The 24,533-nt window shown below is 45.3% G+C and overlaps 1 protein-coding gene across 2 annotated transcripts in view; it reads left to right on the plus strand.

The window, feature by feature from the left end:
- kdm4b (lysine (K)-specific demethylase 4B) overlaps nt 1-24,533 on the plus strand; it is a 740,412-nt gene that overhangs the window by 627,323 nt on the left and 88,556 nt on the right. For both annotated transcript variants that reach the window (XM_038777903.1, XM_038777902.1), the window contains one exon: nt 19,663-19,879. In XM_038777903.1, the coding sequence (XP_038633831.1) occupies nt 19,663-19,879 (217 nt within the window). The remainder of the gene's footprint in view (nt 1-19,662; nt 19,880-24,533) is intronic.

Raw genomic sequence — 24,533 nt, forward strand, 5'->3', positions numbered from 1 at the left:
GGAATTCTTTTTACATTAAAAAAACGGTGTGGTTCCGGTGGCAGCTATGAAGGAGTAAGTCGCACATTTTGGTGGCTCCCGCTCTGGTTGGACTTTTGGATCTTTTCCCCCGATTTTTTTAACGGGCTTGAACATAGAACATAGAACACTACAGCGCAGTACGGGCCCTTCGGCCCTCGATGTTGCGCCGACCTGTGAAACCATCTGAAGCCTATCTGACCTACACTATTCCATTTTCATCCATATGTCTATCCAGTGACCACTTAAATACCCTTAAAGTTGGCGAGTCTACTACTATTGCAGGCAGGGCGTTCCACACCCCTACTACTCTCTGAGTAAAGAAACTGCCTCTGACATCTGTCCTATATCTCTCACCCCTCAATTTAAAGCTATGTCCCCTCGTGTTGGTCATCACCATCCGAGGAAAAAGACTCTCACTGTCCACCCTATCTAACCCTCTGACTATCTTATATGTCTCTATTAAGTCACCTCTCAGCCTTCTCCTCTCTAACGAAAACAACCTCAATTCCCTGAGCCTTTCCTCGTAAGACCTTCCCTCCATACCAGGCAACATCCTAGTAAATCTCCTCTGAACCCTTTCCAAAGCTTCCACATCCTTCCTATAATGTGGTGACCAGAACTGCACGCAGTACTCCAGGTGTGGCCGCACCAGAGTTATGTACAGCTGCAGCATGACCTTGTGGTTCCGAAACTCAATCCCCCTGGTTATAAAGGCTAGCACACCATATGCCTTCTTAACAGCCCTATTAACCTGGGTGGCAACTTTCAGGGATTTATGTACCTGGATGCCGAGATCTCTCTGTTCATCTACACTACCAAGAATCTTGCCATTAGCCCAGTACTCTGCATTCCTGTTACTCCTTCCAAAGTGAACCACCTCACACTTTTCCGCATTAAACTCCATCTGCCACCTCTCAGCCCAGCTCTGCAGCTTATCTATGTCCCTCTGTATCCTATAACATCCTTCAGCACTATCCACAACTCCACCGACCTTCGTGTCATCTGCAAATTTACTAACCCATCCTTCTACACCCTCTTCCAGGTCATTTATAAAAATTACAAACAGCAGTGGCCCCAAAACAGATCCTTGCGGTACACCACTAGTAACTGAACTCCAGGATGAACATTTGCCATCAACCACCACCCTCTGTCTTCTTTCAGCTAGCCAATTACTGATCCAAACCGCTAAATCACCTTCAATTCCATACTTCCTTATTTTCTGCAATAGCCTACCGTGGGGAACCTTATCAAACGCCTTACTGAAATCCATATACACCACATCAACAGCTTTACCCTGATCCACCTGTTTGGTCACCTTCTCAAAAAACTCAATAAGGTTTGTGAGACATGACCTACCCTTCACAAAACCGTGTTGAGTATCGCTAATCAACTTGTTCTTTTCAAGATGATTATAAACCCTATCTCTTATAACCTTTTCCAACATTTTACCCACAACCGAAGTAAGGCTCACAGGTCTATAATTACCAGGGTTGTCTCTACTCCCCTTCTTGAACAAGGGGACAACATTTGCTATCCTCCAGTCTTCCGGCACTATTCCTGTCGACAAAGACGACATAAAGATCAAGGACAAAGGCTCAGCAATCTCCTCCCTGGCTTCCCAGAGAATCCTAGGATAAATCCCATCTGGCCCAGGGGACTTGTCTATTTTGACATTTTCTAAAATTGCTAACACCTCCTCCTTTTGAACCTCAATTCCATCTAGCCTTGTCGACTGAACTTGAGTGTTCTCCTCGACAACATTGTCTTTCTCCAGTGTAAACACTGACGAAAAATATCCATTTAATGCTTCCCCTATCTCCTCTGATTCCACACACAACTTTCCACTACTATCCTTGATTGGCCCTAATCTTACTCGAGTCATTCTTTTGTTCCTGATATACCTATAGAAAGCCTTAGGGTTTTCCTTGATCCTATCCGCCAACGACTTTTCGTGTCCTCTCCTCGCTCTTCTTAACTCTCCCTTTAGGTCCTTCCTGGCTAACTTGTAACTCTCAAGTGCCCTAACTGAGCCTTCATGTCTCATCCTAACATAAGCCTTCTTCTTCCTCTTGACAAGTGCTTCAACTTCCTTAGTAAACCACGGCTCCCTTGCTCGACAACTTCCTCCCTGCCTGACAGGTACATACTTATCAAGGACACGCAGTAGCTGTTCCTTGAAAAAGCTCCACATTTCGATTGTACCCATCCCCTGCAGTTTCCTTCCCCATCCTATACCTCCTAAATCTTGCCGAATAGCATCATAATTGCCTTTCCCCCAGCTATAATTCTTGCCTTGCGGTATATACCTATCCCTGCCCATTGCTAAAGTAAACATAACCGAGTTGTGATCACTATCACCAAAGTGCTCACCTACATCTAAATCTAACACCTGGCCGGGTTCATTACCCAGTACCAAATCCAATGTGGCCTCGCCCCTTGTTGGCCTGTCTACATACTGTGTCAGAAAACCCTCCTGCACACACTGCACAAAAACTGACCCATCTATAGTACTCGAACTATAGTATTTCCAGTCAATATTTGGAAAGTTAAAGTCCCCCATAACAACTACCCTGTTACTCTCGCTCCTGTCAAGAATCATCTTTGCAATCCTTTCCTCTACATCTCTGGGACTATTCGGAGGTCTATAGACAACTCCCAACAGGGTGACCTCTCCTCTACTGTTCCTAACCTCGGCCCATACTGCCTCAGTAGACGAGTCCTCAAGCGTCCTTTCTACCGCCGTAATACTTTCCTTGATTAACAATGCCACACCCCCCCCTCTTTTACCATCTTCTCTGTTCTTACAGAAACATCTAAATCCTGGAACCTGCAACAACCATTCCTGTCCCTGCTCTACCCATGTCTCCGAAATCGCCACAACATCGAGATCCCAGGTACCAACCCATGCTGCAAGCTCACCCACCTTATTCCGGATGCTCCTGGCGTTGAAGTAGACACACTTCAAACCAGCGTCCTGCTTGCCGGTGCCCTCTTTCGAACTTTTAACCCTATCCCTGACCTCACTACTCTCAACATCCTGTACACTGGGTCTACAATTTAGGTTCCCATCCCCCTGCTGAATTAGTTTAAACCCCCCGAAGAGCACTAGCAAATCTCCCTCCCAGGATATTGGTACCCCTCTGGTTCAGGTGAAGACCATCCTGTTTGTAGAGGTCCCACCTACCCCAGAATAAGCCCCAATTATCCAGGAAACCAAAACCCTCCCTCCTGCACCATCCCTGTAGCCACGTGTTCAACTCCTCTCTCTCCTTATTTCTTACTTCGCTAGCACGTGGCACGGGTAACAACCCAGAGATAACAACTCTGTTTGTTCTAGCTCTCAGCTTCCACCCTAGCTCCCTGAATTTCTGTCTCAAATCCCCATCTCTCTTCCTACCTATGTCGTTGGTACCTATGTGGACCACGACTTGGGGCTGCTCCCCCTCCCCCTTAAGGATCCCAAAAGCACGATCAGAGACATCACGAACCCTGGCACCTGGGAGGCAACACACCAACCGTGAGTCTCTTTCGTTCCCACAGAACCTCCTGTCTGTTCCTCTAACTATGGAGTCCCCAATGACAAGTGCTCTGTTCCTCTTCTCCCTTCCCTTCTGAGCAACAGGGACAGACTCTGTGCCAGAGACCTGCGCCCTATTGCTTACCCCTGGTAAGTCGTCCCCCGCAACAGTATCCAAACGGTATACTTGTTATTGAGGGGAACGACCACAGGGGAATTGTTGAACAGATGTTAGTGGCAATTCTCTACTGAATTCCCACTTTGGTGCATGGAGAAAAGGCCCAGAAGTGTCCGTAAGGGCAGAAACAAGAAGATAGAGAAGACTTGGGCTGTAGTTGCAACAGGGGACAGCATGGTGGAGGGGCGAACCTCTGGCTTGTCCACTTAACAGTCTATGGAGCAGCTGATGCAAGTCATCCAGGAGGGCTTTGCTATCAGAAACGGGACTGCTCGGACCCGATAAAAGCATCGATTGAGCGGTTAGAGCTCAGGTTGGACGCCCAGGATTGATGATCCAGAAGGTGGAGAAGGCGCTGGCGGAGCAGGAGGAGCATCAGACTGCGGTGGAGCTGGAGATGGGGATGCTGAGGGACAAGCAAATGAAGCTTCTGGAGAAGGTGGAGGACCTAGAGAATAGGTCCTGCCGGCAGAACCTAAGAATTGTCGGGCTCCCGGAGTAGTCCGAAGGAACGGACACTGGGGCATACATCGCAGGCATGTTTGGGAAGCTGCTGGGGGATGGGGCATTCTCCCGGCCCTTGGAGCACCTGCTAAGAAGCTGCGAATGGGAGACCCCCAAGGGCTATGGTGGTGAGATTCCACAAGTTCTCGGATAAGGAGCGTATTCTGCAGTGGGCCAAGCAGACACGGAGCTATAAGTGGGACAATAGCATCCTGTGGGTTTACCAACACCTGAGTGTGGAGGTGGCCAGGAGGAGAGCAGGCTTCAATCAGATCAGGGTGATTCTTTTCAAGAAAAAGGTGAAGTTTGGACTGTTATACCCAGCCCGTCTCTGGGTCACACATGAGGATCAGCACTTTTACTTTGAGTCGCCCGAGGACGCGTTGGACTTTGCAAGAAAGAAAGGGCTGATGAAGGACTGAGAACTTTTGAACTTGGCTGCAACGTTCGTGTTTCTGTTTCTCTGTTTGGTTTCTGTTTTTGTAAAAAGTTTCTCGTTTTGCTTGGAACCAGCAGTAGAGCTGAGTGAGTTTAGGTTTTAATTTGCACTGTTGGAGGATGGAGGTGTGCTAGTTTTGATCTTGGTGTTTTTCGGTTGGACAATTGTGTGGGGATTGTTTGATGTTGGAGTTTGTTTGCATGAGCAGGGAGGAGGGTGGGGAGGGAACAAAAGGTGGGAGACTATCTGGCGCCGGGGTTGGGGGCCACCAAGCTAGCTGGGTGAGCTAGCTCTCGGAAGCACAGTGGGGGGTGTGCATATGTTTGGTTTAGGAAAGGGATTGGGTTACAAGGTGTTGTTGCTCGGGGAGAGGGGGGATGAATGTTCTGCTGGCGAGGGAGGGATTTGGGCTGAGGGATAGAGAGGAGGTTGGTGGCGGGGGCTACCTGGCGATGTACCTGTGGAGGCATGGATCACGGGCTGGTGGCGGGCCTAAAAAAGGGATGACTGATCGGCGGCGGGGGGGGGGGGGGGGGGGCGCAATTAGTCCCCCAACTAGGCTGATCACCTGGAATGTTGAGGGTTAAATGGGCCGGTCAAAAGAGCAAGTGTGTTCGCACACCTTCGGGGATTGAAGGCGGATGTGGTAATGTTGCAGGAGACGCACCTTAAGGTTACGGACCAGGTTAGACAGAGGAAAGGCTGGGTCAGTCAGGTGTTTCATTCGGGACTAGATTCAAAGACTAGAGGGGTCGCGATCCTGATCAATACGCGGGCGGTATTTGAGGCAGGTAGAATAGTCTCTGATGTGGGAGGTCGTTATATTATGGTCAGTGGGAACTTGGAGGGGGTGCAGGTGGTATTAGTGAACGTATATGCGCCAAATTAGGATGATGTGGAGTTTATAAAGAGGATGCTGGACTCGCACAGGTTGGTCATGGGAGGGGACTTCAACACCGTTATTGACCCTCGCTTGGACTGGTCAAGCTCGAAAACGGGCAGGGTACCAGCAATGGCAAAGGAACTAAGAGGGTTCATGGAGCTGGGGGGGGGGGGTGGATCCATGGAGGTTTGGGCAGCCGAGGACGAAGGAGTTCTTTTTCTACTCACACGTGCATAAAGTGTACTCCCGGATTGATTTCTTTATTTTGAGCTGGGCCTTCCTGGCTGGGGTAGTGGACATGGGGTATTCGGCGATTACAATCTCAGACCATGCACCGCACTGGGTTGACCTGCAGCTTAGTAAAGACAGTAATAAGCGGCCGCACTGGAGGTTGGATGTGGGACTTTTGGTGGATGAAGGGGTGTGCGAGCGGCTGAGGAAATGCATTCAGAGCTACCTGCAGGTTAATGACACGGGAGAAAACTTGTCAGCGGTAGTTTGGGAAGCACTGAAGGCGGTGGTAAGGGGGGAGCTGATCTCGATCCAGGCTCATAGGGAGAAGGTTGACAGAGCAGAGATGGACAGACTGGTAAAGGAGATATTACAGATCGCTAGGAGGTATGCGGCGACCCCAGAGGCAGGATCCTGAGGGAACGCCGGAGGCTGCAGGCTGAGTTTAACTTGCTGACTACAGGGTGGGCAGTGGAGCAGATGAGAAAGGTGAGGGGGGTGATTTATGAACATGGGGAGAAGGCCAGCAGAATGATTGCACAGCAGCTGAGGAAGAGGGAGGCAGCTAGGGAGATAGGGAAAGTAAAGGATGGTGAGGGGAACCTGGTTGGTGATTCGGTAGGGTGAATAACGCGTTTAGAGATTTTTACAGGTCGGAACCCTCTACGGGGCCGGAGGGGATGAGGCACTTCTTGGAGGGGCTGAATTTCCCAACGGTGGACGGAGAGTGGGTAGAAGGGCTGGGGGCCCCAATTGGGCTGGAAGAGATAGTGGAGGGCTTGAAGGCCATGCAGGCGGATAAGGCCCCGGGTCCGGACGGGTACCCAGTGGAGTTTTATAAAATGTTCTCGGGGATACTGGGGCCAATGTTGTTGAGGATGTTCAATGAGGCAAGGGAAAGAGGGGTGCTGCCCCCGACGATGTCACAGGCAATGATTTCGCTGATTCTTAAGCGGGACAAGAACCCAGAGCTGTGTGGGTCCTACAGGCTGATCTCCCTGCTGAATGTGGATGCCAAGTTGCTAGCCAAAATCTTGTCCTCCAGGATTGAGGACTGTGTTCCGGACGTTATTGGGGAGGACCAGACGGGGTTTGTTAAGGGTATTCAGTTGGTGGCCAATTTAAGAAGGCTGTTTAATGTGATCATGATACCCCCGGAAGGTAGGGAGGTTGACGTAGTGGTCGCAATGGATGCAGAAAAGGCTTTTGATCGGGTAGAATGGGATTATCTGTGAAAGGTACTGGAACGGTTCGGATTTGGGTGGGGCTTTATTGACTGGGTCAGGTTGCTGTATCAAGCTCCTGTGGCAAGTGTGCGGACGAACAGGACAACTTCGGACTATTTTAGACTGCACCGGGGGACGAGACAGGGATGCCCCCTCTCCCCACTGTTGTTTGCGCTGGCTGTTGAGCCGTTGGCAATTTCTCTGAGAGCTTCAAGGGGCTGGAGGGGACTGGTCTGAGGGGGGGGTGGTGGAGCACAAGGTTTCGCTCTCTGCAGGTGATCTCCTTCTGTACGTTTCGGACCCAGTAGAGGGGATGGAGGAAATCATGAAGAATTTGGGGGAATACGGCCGGTTTTCGTGGTATAAGCTAAACATGGATAAGAGTGAGATGTTTGTGGTTCAGGTGAGGGGACAGTAGGTGCGACTGAGGGAGCTGTCGTTTAGGTCAGTAGGGGGTAGTTTTAGGTACCTGGGCATCTAAGTGGCGCGGGAATGGGACCGGCTGCATAAATTGAATCTGGCCCAGCTAGTGGACCAAATGAAGGACGATTTCCGGAGATGGGATGCGCTCCCGTTGTCGCTGGCCGGGAGGGTACAAACGGTGAAAATGACGATCCTCCCGAGGTTCCTATTTGTATTTCAATGTCTCCCCATTTTTATTCCGCAGTCCTTTTTTACGCGGGTCAACAGGGTGATCACGGGCTTCGTTTGGGTGGGCAAGACCCCGCGGGTAAGGAAGTTAATGCTTGAGCGGAGTCGGGGAGAGGGCGGGCTGGCGCTGCCAAATTTTAGCAACTATTACTAGGCGGCTAATTTGGCCATGTTCAGGAAGTGGGTGGTGGGGGAGGGGTCGGCGTGGGTGCTTTTGGAAGCGGCTTCTTGTCAGGGCACCAGTCTGGGGGCATTGGTAACAGCGCCTCTGCCGCTCCCGCCGGTGTGGTACTCCACCAGCCCTGTGGTGGTGGCGGCCCTGAGAGTTTGGGGCCAGTGGAGGTGGCATGTGGGAGCAGTGGGAGCATCGGTCTGGGCCCCAATTTGTGATAACCACCGGTCTGCCCCGGGGAGTATGGATGGGGGGGTTCCGGGTATGACGGAGAGCGGGGATTGAGAGGATGGAGGATGTGTTCATAGAGGGGAGCTTTCGGAGTATGAGGGCGCTGGAGGAAAAGTTTGGGTTGGCATGGAGAAACAAATTCAGATATCTGCAGATGCGGGACTTCCTTCATAAACAGGTGGCAACTTTCCCGCTCCTACCACTGAGGGGGATTCAGGACAGGGTAATTTCCAGAGGGTGGGTAGGGGAGGGGAGTGTCTCGGAAATCTATAAGGAGCTTATGGGGTCGGAGGAGACGCAGACCGAGGAGCTGAAGCGTAAGTGGGAGGAGGAGCTGGGAGGTGAGATAGAGGATGGTTTATGGGCAGACGCGTTGAGTAGAGTCAATGCGTCCGCAACATGTGCCAGGTTCAGTCTGATACAATGTAAGGTTGTGCACCGGGCTCACATTACAGTGGCCCGGATGAGCAGATTCTTTGAGGTGCACAAAATGCGCGGGAGGACCAGCGAACCATGTTTTGGACATGTCCAAAGCTTCGGGGATTTTGGCAGTGGTTTGCGGATGTCATGTCCAAGGTTTTAAAAATAAGGGTGGCGTTGGGTCCAGAGGTGGCGATTTTTGGGTTGTCGGAAGATCCGGGAATCCAGGAGGAGAGAGAGGCAGATAGAACATAGAACATTACAGCGCAGTACAGGCCCTTCAGCACTCAATGTTGCGCCGACTTGTGAAACCCTCTAAAGCCCATCTACACTATTCCCTTATCGTCCATATGCCTATCCAATGACCATTTTGAATGCGTTTAGTGTTGGCGAGTCCACTACTGTTGCAGGCAGGGCATTCCATGCCCTTACTACTGTCTGAGTAAAGAATCTACCTCTGACATCTGTCCTATATTTATCTCACCTCAATTTAAAGCTATGTCCCCTCGTGCTGGACATCACCATCCGAGGAAAAAAGCTCTCAATGTCCACCCTATCTAATCCTCTGATCATCTTGTATGCCTCTATTAAGTCACCTCTTAACCTTCTTCTCTCTAACGAAAACAGCCTCAAGTCCTTCAGCCTTTCCTCGTAAGATCTTCCCTCCATATCAGGCAACATTCTTGTAAATCTCCTCTGTACCCTTTCCAATGCTTCCACATCCTTCCTATAATGCGGCGACCAGAACTGCACGCAATACTCCAAATGCGGCCGCACCAGAGTTTTGTACAACTGCAATGTGACCTCATGGCTCCGAAACTCAATTCCTCTACCAATAAAAGCTAACACACCGTACGCCTTCTTAACAACCCTCTCAACCTGGGTGGCAACTTTCAGGGATCTATGGACATGGACACCGAGACCTCTCTGCTCGTCCACACTACCAAGAATCTTACCATTAGCCCAGTACTCTGTCTTCCTGTTATTCCTTCCAAAATGAATCACCTCACATTTTTCTGCATTAAACTCCATTTGCCACCTGCCAGCCCAGCTCTGCAGCTTATCTATGTCCCTCTGTAACTTGTAACATCCTTCTGCACTGTCCACAACTCCACCGACTTTAGTGTCATCTGCAAATTTACTCACCCATCCTTCTACGCCCTCTTCCAGGTCATTTATAAAATGACAAACAGCAGCGGCCCCAAAACAGATCCTTGTGGTACACCACTAGTAACTGGACACCAGTCAGAACATTTCCCATCAACCACCACCCTTTGTCTTCTTCCAGCTAGCCAATTTCTGATCCAAACTGCTAAATCACCCTGAATCCCATGCCTCTGTATTTTCTGCAATAGCCCACCGTGGGAAAGCTTATCAAACGCTTTACTGAAATCCATATACACCACATCAACTGCTTTACCCTCATCCACCTGTTTGGTCACCTTCTCGAAGAACTCAATAAGGTTTGTGAGGCACGACCTACCCTTCACAAAACCATGTTGACTATCTCTAATCAAATTATTCCTTTCCAGATGATGATACATCCTATCTCTTCTAAACCTTTCCAAGACTTTTCCCACAACAGAAGTAAGGCTCACTGGTCAATAGTTACCGGGGTTATCTCTACTCCCCTTCTTGAACATGTGCTATCCTCCAGTCTTCTGGCACTATTCCTGTAGACAAAGATGACTTAAAGATCAAAGCCAAAGGCTCAGCAATCTCCTCCCTAGCTTCCCGAAGAATCCTAGGATAAATCCCATCCGGCCATGGGGACTTATCTATTTTTACACTTTCTAGAATCGCTAACACCTCCTCCTTATGAACCTCAAGCCCTTCTAGTCTAGTAGCCTGTATCTTCGTATTCTCCTCGACAACATTGTCTTTTTCCTGTGTGAATACGGACGAAAAATACTCATTTAGCACCTCTCCTATCTCCTCGGACTCCACGCACAACTTCCCACTACTGTTCTTGACTGGCCCTACTCTTACCTTAGTCATTCTTTTATTCCTGACATATCTATAGAAAGCTTTAGGGTTATCCTTGATCCTACCTGCCAAAGATTTCTCATGTCCTCTCCTGGCTCTTCTTAGCTCCCTCTTTAGAGCCTTCCTAGCTAACTTTTAACTCTCAAGTGCCCTAACTGAACTATCAAGTCTCATCTTTACATAAGCCTCCTTCTTCCTCTTGACAAGTGTTTCAACTGCTTTAGTAAACCATGGTTCCCTCGCTCGACCACTTCCTCCCTGCCTAACAGGTACATACTTATCAAGGACACGCAGTAGCTGTTCCTTGAACATGCTCCACATTTCCATTGTGCCCATCCCCTGCAGTTTTCCTCTCCAGCCGATGCATCCTAAGTCTTGCCTCATCGCATCATAATTGCCTTTCCCCCAGATATGACTCTTGCCTTGCGGTATATACCTATCCCTTTCCGTCACTAAACTAAACGTATTCGAATTCTGGTCACTATCACCAAAGTGCTCACCTACCTCCAAATCTGACACCTGTCCTGGTTCATTACCCAGTACCAAATCCAATACGGCCTCGCCTCTCATTGGCCTATCTACATACTGCGTCAGGAAACCCTCCTGCACACATTGGACAAAAACGGACCCATCTAAAGTACTCGAACTATAGTGTTTCCAGTCAATATTTGGAAAGTTAAAGCCCCCCATAACAACTACCCTGTTACTTTCGCTCCTATCCAGTATCATCTTTGCAATCCTTTCCTCTACATCTCTGGAACTTTTAGGAGGCCTATAGAAAACACCAAACAGGGTGACCTCTCCTTTCCTGTTTCTTAACTCAGCCCATACTACCTCAGTATTCGAGTCCTCATTAAATGTCCACTCAGCCACCGTAATACTGTCCTTTACTAACAATGCCACCTCTCCCCCTCTCTTACCACCTTCCCTGAACTTACTGAAATATCTAAACCCTGGCACCTGCAACAACCATTCCTCGCCCTGTTCTATCCATGCCTCCGAAATGGCCACAACATCAAAGTCCCAGGTACCAACCCATGCCGCAAGCTCACCCACCTTATTCCGGATGCTCCTGGCATTGAAGTAGACGCACTTTAAACCACCTTCCTTCCTGCCGGTACGCCCCTGCAACTTTGAAACCTTACTCATGACCTCACTACTCTCAACTTCTTGTGTACTGGAGCTACAATTCAGGTTCCCAATCCCCTGCTGAACTAGCAAACGCCCGACTTATATACAGGTACTCACCTTCCCGACAGGCCCCTGCTCCCGCCGAAAATCCGGAGGCCACTCCTGCTGAAAGGCAAGCAAATTTAAAGGCACACACTCACCTTCCCGACAGGCCCCTGCTCCCGTCGAAAATCCGGAGACCGCTCCTGCTGTAAAGTAAGTGAATTTAAAGGCCCACACTCATCTTCCCGACAGGCCCCTGCTCCCGCCGAAAATCCGGATGTTTTGGCCTTTGCTTCCCTAGTAGCCCAGAGACGGATACTATTGGCGTGAAGGGACCCAAAGCCCCTGAAGTCGGAGACCTGGCTATCGGACACAGCTAGCTTTCTCTGTACGGAGAAAATTAAGTTCGCCTTGAGAGGTTCACTGTTAGGGTTCACCTGGAGGTGGCAACCGTTCGTCGACCTCCTTGCGGAAAATTAATCGTCAGCAGACAGGAGGTTAGAGTAGGGGTGTAATAAGGGTGGGACTTGTACGAAAGTAAACGGTTTTTGCACTTTGTTTATGGTTTCATGTATATTGTCTATTTTGTTGTTGTTTCTACACCAAAAATACCTCAATAAAATATTTATTAAAAAAACAGTGTGAATGCAAATTTCTGCTTGTAAGTCCCATCAGAAAAAGGATAAATGAAAGAAAAGCTGATGGAACCAGCAGCAATCTGTTGCTGGTGAGTACACGGTGGAAGGTGAATACATTTTCTGACTAGAGAAAGATGTTTTGAGGATGTCAGAGTGCTTGAAAGGAAAATTGATCAAATCTCGGAAAAGTTAATAATTCTGACTTTCTAAAGTCTGCCTATTTTCTGGAGTTCATGGCTATCTCCGTTTTGATTTAGTTTATAAATGGAAGTAGTGATATCCAAGTATGAGTCCTTCTATAATTGATGGAAGGGCATTTATTGTGCACATGTAACATTCACAACAAACTTTTGATTAAAGTGAGATTGGTTTTGAATTGAATTTTGTTCTACATTCCCAAAGACTGAGCGTTTGACACCTTCACATAATTGAAAATGATCTTTAAATCTGTTTGTATAATTTTGACAAGATAAAATCTCATTGGAGAAGAGAGTGGCAAGACAAATGGAATATTTGCAGAGTAATTTGTGCAATAGCATTAAGTATATTAAAAATACAGTTCATTCTAGTTTACACAAGCAATACTGAATCACTTGGAATTGATACAGAAAAAATTGGACAGTGGGTGGACAAGTGGTGTAATATCTTTGCAGTGAAAAGCCAACCCAGTCCTCATGTCAAGGCAGATTGACTTCGATGTGGCTTACTCACCTTCATAAAAATTCTTCTATTACAAAATATTAATTCCTTGACTTGGCAATGATGTCAGCAATGCTGGAAGAACTGCCGCATTGAATGTGCTCAACCCCAGATTTCACCACCTGCAACACAGGAGCAACTCGCGTGGCTTCCTCGATGAGAGTATTAGTAGAACAGATGCACTGAAGTGCCAGCATTTAAGCCTGACCTCTTTGATGCATGCAACAGCCCCTTCGCTGCACTGCAAAATTACTTTCAAAGAGTGCACACACCACACAGGCAGAACAACAGCACACAATGCTTCTCCCACCTTTGTGATTGTCTTCTCATCAGAATGTTTTGTCTGATTCAATTTCGTCCCTGCACACACCAGCTCAAACATTGGATTAGGCTGATGCAGCAAGCATTGGGGTATGGAGATTCCATTTTCAAGTTTTTCCTGCGCTCACACCCAGTACTAGGTTGAAATTTATGTGTTCCTGTTTTTTGGCTGCAGGCAATTTTATTTCCGCATGAATTTTGTTTTTGTATGTAGTTGCGTACAATCCAGAATCCTAACTCATTTCTATGTCATCCTTTTTTGCCAGAGAAAGAAACACTTGTATTTTCATGGTATTTTATCATATAGTTGAAACATCTCAAAGCCTCACACCACAAATTACTTTTGGAGTGTAATGACTGTTAGTATATGGACAAATGTGTCAGTCTTTCTGTGCCAGGAACATCACACAATAATCATGAGATGAATAAATGATTTTTTAAAAATATTGGTTGAAGGAAAAATATTGGTCAGCACAGGAGGAGAACTCTTGGCTTCTCTTCCAGCTGCACACTGGGATTGAAGCAGGAGGAAGAAACCTTGATTTAACTTCTTACCTGTCATCAGTGTGGCCACTATTTTAATACTGCGTTGGAATGTCAGCCTAGATTATGAACATACGCTTAAGGAGCAGGAGTAGACCATTCAGTCTCTTGAACCTGCTCTACCATTTAATAAGATCATGGCTGATATGATGGTAACTGTGGTGGTATGATTTGCATAGCTGTCTGCCATTGGTGCAGAACACCGGCTTACCATTGGCCCTGGTCGGTCAAGTGCCTCTCGACCGATTGGTTGAGACCAGTCATGTGACGGCTCTCTGATTGGGCGAGAGGCTGAGTTAACCACACCTCCATATCAAGGTATAAATAGCAGAACGCCCGGCGGTCGTCCATTTACTGTAGTCGAACTGCAGGGCTAACTTCTAGCTTATTAAAGCCTAACTTTTGTACAGCAACTCGTCTCGCGTTCGATTGATGGTTCATCAGTAACCTCCAATCTACACTCCGCCTAATCCCAATAACCCATTACCCCCTTGCTTACCAATAATTTATCAATCTCTGCCTCAAAAATATTCAAAGACTCTGCTTCCATCGCCTTTTCAGAAAGAGAATTCCAAAGACTCATAACCTTGAGTGACCCCTTATTTTTAAACAGTGACCCCTAGTTCTAGGTTCTCCCACAAGAGGAAACATTCTCTCCACATGGACCCTGTCAAGACCCCTCAGGATCTTGTATGTTTCAATCAAATTGTCTCTAACTCTTCTAAAATCTAGCGGTTACAAGCCTTGATGTCCAATCGTCCCTCCTACGACAGCTCACCCATTCCAGGTATTAGTCTGGTAAATCTCCTGAACTTCTTCAAATGCATTTACATCCTAATTAAGGTGACCAATACTGTGCACAATAATGCCCTGTACAACTGAAGCATAACCTCTCTACTTTTGTATTCAATTCCCCTCTCAATAGTAATAACATTCTATTAGTTTTCCTAATTACTTGCTGTACCTGCATGCAAGCATTTTGTGATTCATGCACTAGGACACCCAGATCCCTCTGCATCTCAGAGCCCTGAAATCTTGCATCATTTAAATAATATGCTTTTTTATTATTCCTGTCAATATGGACAATTTCACATTTTCCCGCATTATACATTTGCCAGATCCTTGTCCACTCACTTAACTGATCTGTATCTCATATTTTCTTCACAATATGCCTACCTATCTGTCTTTGTGCCATCAAATTTGGCAACCCAACCCTTCAATATCTTCATCCAAATCATTTATATAAATTGTAAACAGTTGAGGTCCCAGCGCTGATTTCTGTGGCACACCACTCATTATATCTTGCCAACATGAAAAAGACCCATTTATGCCTGCTCCCTGTTAGCCAACCAATCTTCTATCAATATTGGTATGTTATCCCCTACAACACGATTTGTATTTTCCACAATAACCTGTGATGTGGCACTTTACCATATGCCTTCTGCAAATCTTAAGTACAGTACATCCACCGATTCCCTTTTATTGACAGCCTGTTACTTCCTCAAAGAACTCCAATAAAGTGGTTAAACATGATTTCCCTTTCACAAAACCATGTTGACTCTGCCTGATTACCGTGAATTATTCCAAGTTCCCTGCAATTTCTTTAATAATCGCTTCTAACATTTTACTTTGCCAGATGGTAAGCTAACTGGCCTGTAGTTCACTGCTTTCTGTCTCCCTCCCTTTTTGAATAAGAGCTACATTTGCTATCTTCCAATCTAATGGGACATCCCCAAATCTAGGGAGTTTTGGAAAATTAAAACCAATGCATCAACTCTCTCATCAGACATTTTTATGACCCGAGTATGAATTCCATCGGACCTAGGCTCTTGTCATCCCGCAGCACCATCAATTTACTCAGTTTCACTTTTCTGGTGACTGTAATTTCCCTGAGTTTCTTCCTCCTTCAATTTCCTGATTTGCATTCTTTCTGGAATGTTACTTGTACCCTCTATAGTGAACACTGATACAAAATACCTGTTCAGTTAATCTGCCATCTCCTTGTTTTCCAGTATCAATTCGCCAGAGTTACTTTGCAGAGGACCAAACCTCACTTTGTAAACTCTTGTAAAAAAAATTTATAAAAACGCTTTTCTGTTTTTATACTTCTAGCTAGCTTTCCCTCGTACTCTAAGTTTTCACTCCTTATTAATCTTTTAGTCATCCTTTGCTGTTCCTTATATTCTGGCCAACCTTGTGACCTCCCATTGCACAATTATATGGTTATACTTTAAGTTTGATACTATCTTAACTTTTCTAGTAAACTATGGATGGACTTTGATACTGTCTTTTGCCTTTCTAGTAAATTATGGATGGACTTTTTCTTACTCATTGGAATGTATCTTTTCTGTGTATTCTGAAATATCCCCTTAAATGTTTGCCACTGCATCTCTATTGACCTATCCCTTAACCTAATTAGCTAATTCACTTTAACAAGCTCAGCTTTCATGATCTTATAATTGCCATTATTTAAGTTTAAAAACATTGGGCGCGATTCAACAGGACAGAAACTGAGTCCTGTTTCGGGCGCGTTGAGCAGGGTGTTTTTTCGGTGCCTGCAGCGGCGAAAAAGACCCCGCTATGCAACAGCACTTTGCCCTTACCTCTTACGGTGTCCTCAAACACCCCCTCACCACACCTCTTAGGGCAAGGCACCACAGGCCAGACCCCTGGCATGGACAAGTTAGAACCCTGGCAGTGCCTCTGCCAGTCTGCCGGTGCCACCTGGCACTGCAGGGTGCCCAGGTTGCATTGCCAAGGTACCAGTCTAGCAGTGCCAAGATGCTTGGGTGCCAACCGGAGTAACCGGAACAACCCTACCCAGAACCCAATCACCCAGGGGTCTCATGGCCTGGGAGACACCCCCAAGGTCCGTTGAATCTCGCGAGACATTTCGAATGTCACACCTCTCACAAGATTCAACCGCCTCGTCTCATCACCAGGTCTGGTGCGATGTGGCCGGTAAATTTCACCCATTGTCTCAGACCCACGCCTCTGGCCCTCAAACTGAATGTACAATTCAATCCTATCATAGTTGCTGCTATTTAATGGCTCCTTTACTCTGAGATCATGTTTGTGTGAACCAGTGCTAAATGGCGCCATGGTAAGATCTTCCAGGCGTGGTCAGGGGCCCCCACAACCCAAAAAGAAGTGCAGTGTAGGTGAATTGGCCACGCTAACTTGCCCCTTAATTGGAAAAAAAAGAATTGGGTACTCTAAACTTATTTTAAAAAATTAAATGAGCCTAATGGCTCACATAAATATGCTATTCTGGATCTTGCCCAGCAAGGGCAAGATTAAGATTGTGACATCTCGCAAGATTACGTTGAATCTTGCGAGACATTTTGAGCGTTACGCCTGTCACCAGATTCAACGACCTCATTCAAAACATTCAATGAACTCCTCATCTTGGTACCTTTGCCCATCTGACTTTTCCAGTCTAAATGTTAATTAAATCTCCAATGATTATTGCCGTACCTTTCTGACAAACCCCAATTGTTTCCTCTTTTATGCGCCACTCTATCATGTGGTTTCTGTTTGGGACCTGTGCACGACTCCCACAAGTGACTTCTTACCATTACCATTTCTCATCTCTACCCAGACTACTTCCACATCCTTGTTTCCTTAACTTAGGTCATCCCTCTGTATTGTGCTAAAACCATCATGAACTCACATGAAAACCCTTCACCTTTTCCTCAATTCCTGTCCTTCCTCAATATCCTGTACCCTTCAATATTCAGGTCCTAATCCATGTCCTCCTACAGCCATATCTCCACAATGGCTATCAATTTGTACTTCTTTATTGCTATGTACACTTCCAGTTCTTCTATTGTTTTGTTTTGAATGCCACGTGCATTCGGAGACAGAACTTTTAGTTTTATTCTTTTATTTTGTTTTATAACTTCTGGTCTCATCGGTTGATTTAAAATCTCTATCCTTACCTGTCTTGGTCTGTTTTTCATTTCCTGTAATAACACTTTTCTTTTGGTTTGTTTGTTCTTTGATTTACCACATTTCCCAAATTTGATCCCTTGCCCTCACTGTTTTGTTTAAAACTCTCTCTATTTTCCTAGTTATGCAGCTTGCACGAACACCAGCCCCAACACGGCTCAGGTGGAGACCATTCGAATGGTACAGATTCCACTTTTCCCAGTACTGGTGTCAGTGTGCCACAAAACAAAGTACACTTCTCTCTCACCAGTCTTTGAGCCAAGCATTTATCTCTCTAATCCGATTTTCCCTATGCAATTTGCATATGGTTCAGGTCCGAGAGATTATGACCTTTGAGATTCTGCTTTTTAATTTGGTGATTAGGTTTTCACGCTGACTGTGCAGAAATTCTTCTTTGTCCTGCATTGGTACCCACATGGATCACGACAGTTGTGTCCTCCCTGTCCCACTGGAAATTCCTCCACAAACCTGAGCAGATGTGCTAAACCCTGGTACCGGACAGGCAACACGCTATCTGGACTCGCGCTCTTTTGTGCAGAGAATGGTGGCAATCCCTCTGATAGGACTACTGCCTACTGCCACCACATTCCTTTTTGCTCCCCCACTTCAACCTGTCCGATGGTACCATTGCCAGTTAGCTCATCCACCCTGCAGTCCCCCACTTTCATTCAAACAAGCTGAAAAAAACCTCAAACCTGTTGAAGGCTGAGGCTCGTGTGCTCCAGCCCTCTGAATTCCCTTAACTGCCTCACTTGCCGTCTCATACTCCTGTCCCAGACCACTGACCAAAACAGAAGACCTGTCCTAAGAGGTGTGACTGCCTCTTGGCACAAAGGATCCAGGTAACTTTCTCCATCCCTGATGCATCGCAGTGTCGGCAATACTCCAGCTCATGAGCTCTTACTGCAAACGTGTTTGCCCTGCATCAGACTTGCATCTAGGAGCCCCCACATGCTGCAGCACTAACACATTCCCTGTCCTGCTGTCCTTTAATTAGCTATTTCATTATTTTATTGAATTATATATTTTGCTTATACTTTTACATATTTTATTTATCTTGCTACCAGTTGTTGGACTATTTCTAACTTTAGAAATAGACTGAACCGTACCAGATACCAAAAAACTAGATTCTTCTTCTGTAGCAGAGTAACACCACTTCTCGAAGGCTGAGAAAGTTAGAAAACATAAAGCAAAAGAGCATCTCTTTCTCTTTATGACCTTGCACTGAACTCCCAGTACTCTATTCTTTAAAGTCATACTTCTTGCAGTAAACCTTACCTAAAGTATCACTTTCCCCATGTGCACCAAATTCCTACTTCGACCAAATTTCCAAACATACTCACGTGGTCTCTGCCTCACTAAGGCCAAAGTCTCCCCTCACTAATGTAATCACTGTAATATTAAGTAATCTTTTCAGTGCTGTTTTTTGAAAAAAAGAGTAAATACAAATAAATAGCTCCTACGAAGAATCATGATGATGAAAATTGAACTGGATGGAGGGAAGAGGAAAATATATGATAATTGACTGTCAGTATGTTGCCTGCAAGATTTTTGGTGAAATATTCATTTTTGTAGCCCGAGGGTCAGATACAGTTTGTAGATAAATTGTGTTCCATGCATTTTATTATATCCCTGGCAACTGTCACTTACCTATTCCTGCTTGTCAGTTTGACGGACACCTTTGAGAGCAACAGCACAGGAGGTGGGCAGTTTATCCTGCTCTATTGGCCTTTGAGATCACTCGCTGAATGTTTCCCCTTCACGTAGAAAAATCTTAAATGTAAGTTGCAGGTCAACTGCTGAGGATTATAATTGCAAAATGATTATATTGGAAATTGAATGCTTTTCTTTAAACATTTTTTTCCCTTCTCTTTAAAGCCTGAAAGAGATGCTGTTCAGGACATTTTCACAGCAGAAGGAAATTCTTGGATAATGGCTGCCAAGGTTGGGCAAAAGACAAAGCCAATCATCCCAGAAATGTGTTTCACATCAGGTGGAGAAAACACAGAGCCTTTACCCACAAACTCGTACATCGGTGATGATGGGACCAGCTTGCTCATATCCTGTGCAAAATGCTGTCTTCAGGTCCATGCCAGTAAGTAGCTCACAGTTTTTTAAAAATACTTCTTCAAAATGCGTAGGCCGTCATTCCTGTCTTGAAAATGCTGCAATTTGTGTTGATCTGTGCCACAAAGGGCATGGTACTAACAAGATGTTGTTGAAGCAAATATTCTGTATGAATATTAATATACTGAGTTGAAAAATTTAATACATTAAAGACCTGTGAAAAGCAGAGCGTAAAAGGTCATTGAAGCAAACTCCATTTGTCATGAACGTCTTCACCACCTGTAGATGTGTTAATCACTCGATAGGGGTTCAGAGGATATTCACCAGCATAACTTACCCCTTAGTGTTCAAAAGGTTAGGTGGGGTTATTCGGTTGCGGGGATGGGGTGGGTTGTGGGCCTAGGTAGGGTGTTCTTTGGGATGGTCAGTGCAGACTCGATGGGCTGAATGGCCTCCTGCACTGATGTGAATCTATGATTCTATAATACCAGGGATTGGGTCATGGGAATTGGAGCATTCAGCCCTCTGCCTGTACCATTCAATTAGGTTATGACTGTATCTTAGCTCCATTTATTTGCCCGAGTTCCATTTTCCTTAGTCCACTTACCAAATAAAAATTCATCTCCACCTTGACATTTTAAATTCTAACCTCAACAGCCTTTTGGAGAAGAGAATACATATTTCGACTTTCCTCTATATATTTTCTGACATTACCCTTAAATGGTCTGTCTTTAATTTTAAGGCTATGCTATCTTGCTCCAGACTTCCTCACCATGGAAAATAGTTTCCATCTACCTACGTTATCAACTGTTTAAATCATCTTAAACCACAACTGAAATTCATTTGGAGTTCGCAGGTGTATTATGAATCAAAGCTAAACACTGAACCACCTAAGGTGATGTTAGGGCATACAGCCAAAAGTTTGGTTAAGAAGGTAGATTTTAAAGGAAAACGAGAGTCAGAGGTTTAGGGAGGGAGTTTTAGAGCCAAGGCTAGGCAGCACAAAGCACAGCCAGCCAATAATAGAGCAATTAAAATTGAGAATGCCAAGAGGCTAGAATTCGATAAGTACAGAAGTCTTGAGAGATTGAGGCTCAAGGAGATTGCAGAGATAGAAAGGGGCCAGACCACAAAAAGATTTGAAAACAAGGAATGATACTTTAAAAACCAAGGTATTATTTGACTAGGAGCCACTGCATGTGAAGGGTCATAGGGGTGATAGGTGAATGGTACCTGGTGTAAGGAGATTATTATCTTTGAGATTCTCCTTCTTAATTTGGTGTCTAGCTCTTCATACTGACAATGCAGAACCTTCTTCTCGTGGCCTGTCCATGTCATTGGTACCTACATGTACCACGACAACTGAATCCTCAGCAAATGTCCTGAACCCTTGCACCAGGAAAGCAACACAGCTGTTTGGACTCTCGTTCTTACTGCAGAGAACAGTGTCAATTCACCTCACTATACTGTCCTCTACTATGACTTTATTCCTGTTTACTCTCTGCACTTAAATGACTTCCTGTGCCATCGTGCCTTGGCCAGCCGGCTCATCCACCTTGCAACTTCATTTTATTTCACACAGGTTGCGAGTGCCGCAAACCTGTTTGACAATTGCAAAGTCTGAGACTCCTCCCCTATTTTCTGCTTGGTCCCTTTACCTGCTTCAGTCACTGTTGCTTCCTCCTGACCATCGCTGCTGACCAAAACAGATGATCCTATTCTAAGAGATGTGACCTTCTGGAGAAAATGTCTCCACCTCCCTTATAAAAAGAACAAAGAAAAGTACAGCACAGGAACAGGCCTTTGGCCCTCCAAGCCTGCGCTGACCATGCTGCATCTCTAACCTAAAACTTTCTACACTTCCAGGGTCTTTATCCCTCTATTCCTATCCTATTCATGTATTTGTCAAGACGCCCCGTAAACGTCATTATCGTACTTGATTCCACCACCTTCTTCAACAGTTCCAGGAATCCACTACCCTCTTTGTAAAAAAAACTTCCCTAGCACATCTTCTCCAAGTCCCCAAGTAATTGAATTATGTTGCACAGTGTCTACAGTTCGGCTTCCAGATCAGTAATCCTGATCCGGAATTCCTCCAGCTGCTTGCACTTTCTGCAGCTGTTTTTGTTCTGGATCACCTTAGCATCCAAAAGCACCTACCACCCATAACACTTAGATTGTAGAATCTACAGTGCAAAAGGAGGCTATTCGGCCCCTTCAAGTCTGCACTGGCCCTTGGAAAGAGCACCCTACTTAAGACCATGCCTCCACCCTATCCCCGTAAACCTACCTAACCTTTGGACACTAAGGGGCAATTTAGCATGACCAATCCGCGTAACCTGCACATTTTTGGACTGTGGGAGGAAACCGGAACACTCGGAGGAAACCCACGCAGACACTGGGAGAAAGTGCAAACTCCACACAGTCAACCGAGGCCGGAATTGAACCCGGGAGCCTGGAGCTGTGAGGCAGCAGTGCTGACCACTGTGCCACCGTGCCGCCCTTGTCCTGCCATTGTTACTTATGTTATTTAATTAATTTAATTACTTTATTAATTAACTTAGAGTAATTCCTATGAATGCTACTGTTCTTATTAAATGCTTGTAGCACTGACATCTAAAAGTTATATGTTTTTTAACTAGAGAGGAATGCAACTTTAGCAGTTTTTAATTTTTATTTTAATTTTAAAGTTTTAATTCTTTTAATTTATAGATCTACCTTAATTCCTGTGTCCAAAACTGGTTATTAGTTCAGCTTACCATCAAATTGTAAAATTACGATTCCTATACTATTTTTATCCTGAGTAATAGAATAACTGTTAATCGTTTATTAGATGCTCACCAGATATTGCAAACATTCACATTGCTTCTTTGCTGCAATGTCACTGTTTGTTTCTTGCACTCTCCTTTCAAACTCCGTGTGGGACGGTTCCAAGCTGCTGACTGGTGTACCTCTCTTACTCCAAGCTAATTATATAGGCCTCGAGCTTCAGCCCCAATTTATATTCTCTTGCTCTGCGCTGTTCCCTCAATGATGTGCCACCTCTTGATTTCCAAGACAAGTCAATGGAAAATGTGGCCATATATTTAATATGTTTGAAAATAAAGCACACTCGTGCCATACATTTTGAACCAACCTCTTCAGCGAGCGATCAAGGCCATTATTGATGTGGATTGTAAATGTTGTTGTCTCGCTTGCTGCTTAATTTTTCAGTGAATAACGTAACCACTAGCAAACATTCCTCAAGGGATATCTCAAGTTCAGAAACCTAATGAGGGGAACCAGTTTTGCAACTTTGGTGCTGGATTCATTCAATCAATTCTCAGCCCATGCCATTTCAGTGTGGCACTGACCTTTATTCATTCCATCAGCATTCAGTCCAGAAACTCTATATTGCACTGCCTGTGAACCATAACTAGGTTGAATTTTTCTGCTGTCAGATGTCGTGGAATACAAGTGAAATTAATAAAATGACCATTACTTGAGCATTCTTTCTAGTGTTGTCTACAATATTCTACTTTTTGTTTAGTACAGTCACTGGTTTAGCACAATTCTCTGTCTCACAGCTGGCCACTGTACTCCAGTGTGGCCTCCCAAAACCAATTCAGGCCATAATAATAATCTTTATTATTGTCACAAGTAGGCTTACATTGCAATGAAGTTACTGTGAAAAGCCCCTAGTCGCCACATTCCGGCGCCTGGTCGGGTACACAGAGGGAGAATTCAGAATGTCCAAATCACCTAACAGCACGTCTTTCGGGACTTGTGGGAGTAAACTGGAGCACTCGGAAGAAGCCCATGCAGACACGGGCAGACTCCGCACAGACAGTGATCAACCTGAGACCCTGGTGCTGTGAAGCCACATGCCGCCCCATGTTCCATTAGAGGCTTGAATGTTCCATATTTACAGAAAAGCTTGTTCCTAGTAACCAAGTTGCTTCACAACTAAACCACTGGGGGGTACGTCCAGTCTTGGGATGAATTTGTGTTATTCACATTATTCTGTCTTTTCCAGCAGCTTTTGTGTTTTTTTTTGTTTAGAGTAATTACAGCCACTTCAGTTCCAGTTAATCTTTGAATGTACACTAACCCTTTGGTTATTGCAGTAACTTTAATTTGCTTGAATACAAAGGTGGTACATAAATTTGATTTGTGTACCTTTTAACCAAAATTTCTGATACTGAAATCAATCCCATGAAGCACGTGAAGTAAATTGAACAATTGTGAAGGCTGAAAACCTGAATTGAAACAGAAAGTGCTGGAAATTTACAGCAGATCATTTGGCATCTGAGAGTAAGAAATCAGGTTAACATTTCAAATGGGATACACCATCTGAACGTGGGAGCATATTTTCTGTTATCTACAGTTTTGAAAATCTCTCACATTTATTGACTTAATTATGGGGAACAAAGAAAAGAAAAAATAAACTTGAATTTATATGTTGCCTTTTGCATTCTAGAGCAATCCTAAAATGCTTCATGTAGCTAATGACTTACTTTGAAAGTATAGTTGGTACCAATGTTCATGCTAATTTCTGTTAGCTGAACACGGCCTGCATTTTTCAGTGCACAATCCCTTTAAGATTAACGTGCAGCCAAGCATCTTAAACGGAACATTGCTTGTCACAATCTGTTTGTTCCTTGGGTGACACCTACCTGATCTTTTTGCTGCTGTGTACTCAC

Source organism: Scyliorhinus canicula, chromosome 18, assembly GCF_902713615.1.
Source record: "Scyliorhinus canicula chromosome 18, sScyCan1.1, whole genome shotgun sequence".
In the NCBI taxonomy this organism is placed as follows: domain Eukaryota; kingdom Metazoa; phylum Chordata; class Chondrichthyes; order Carcharhiniformes; family Scyliorhinidae; genus Scyliorhinus; species Scyliorhinus canicula.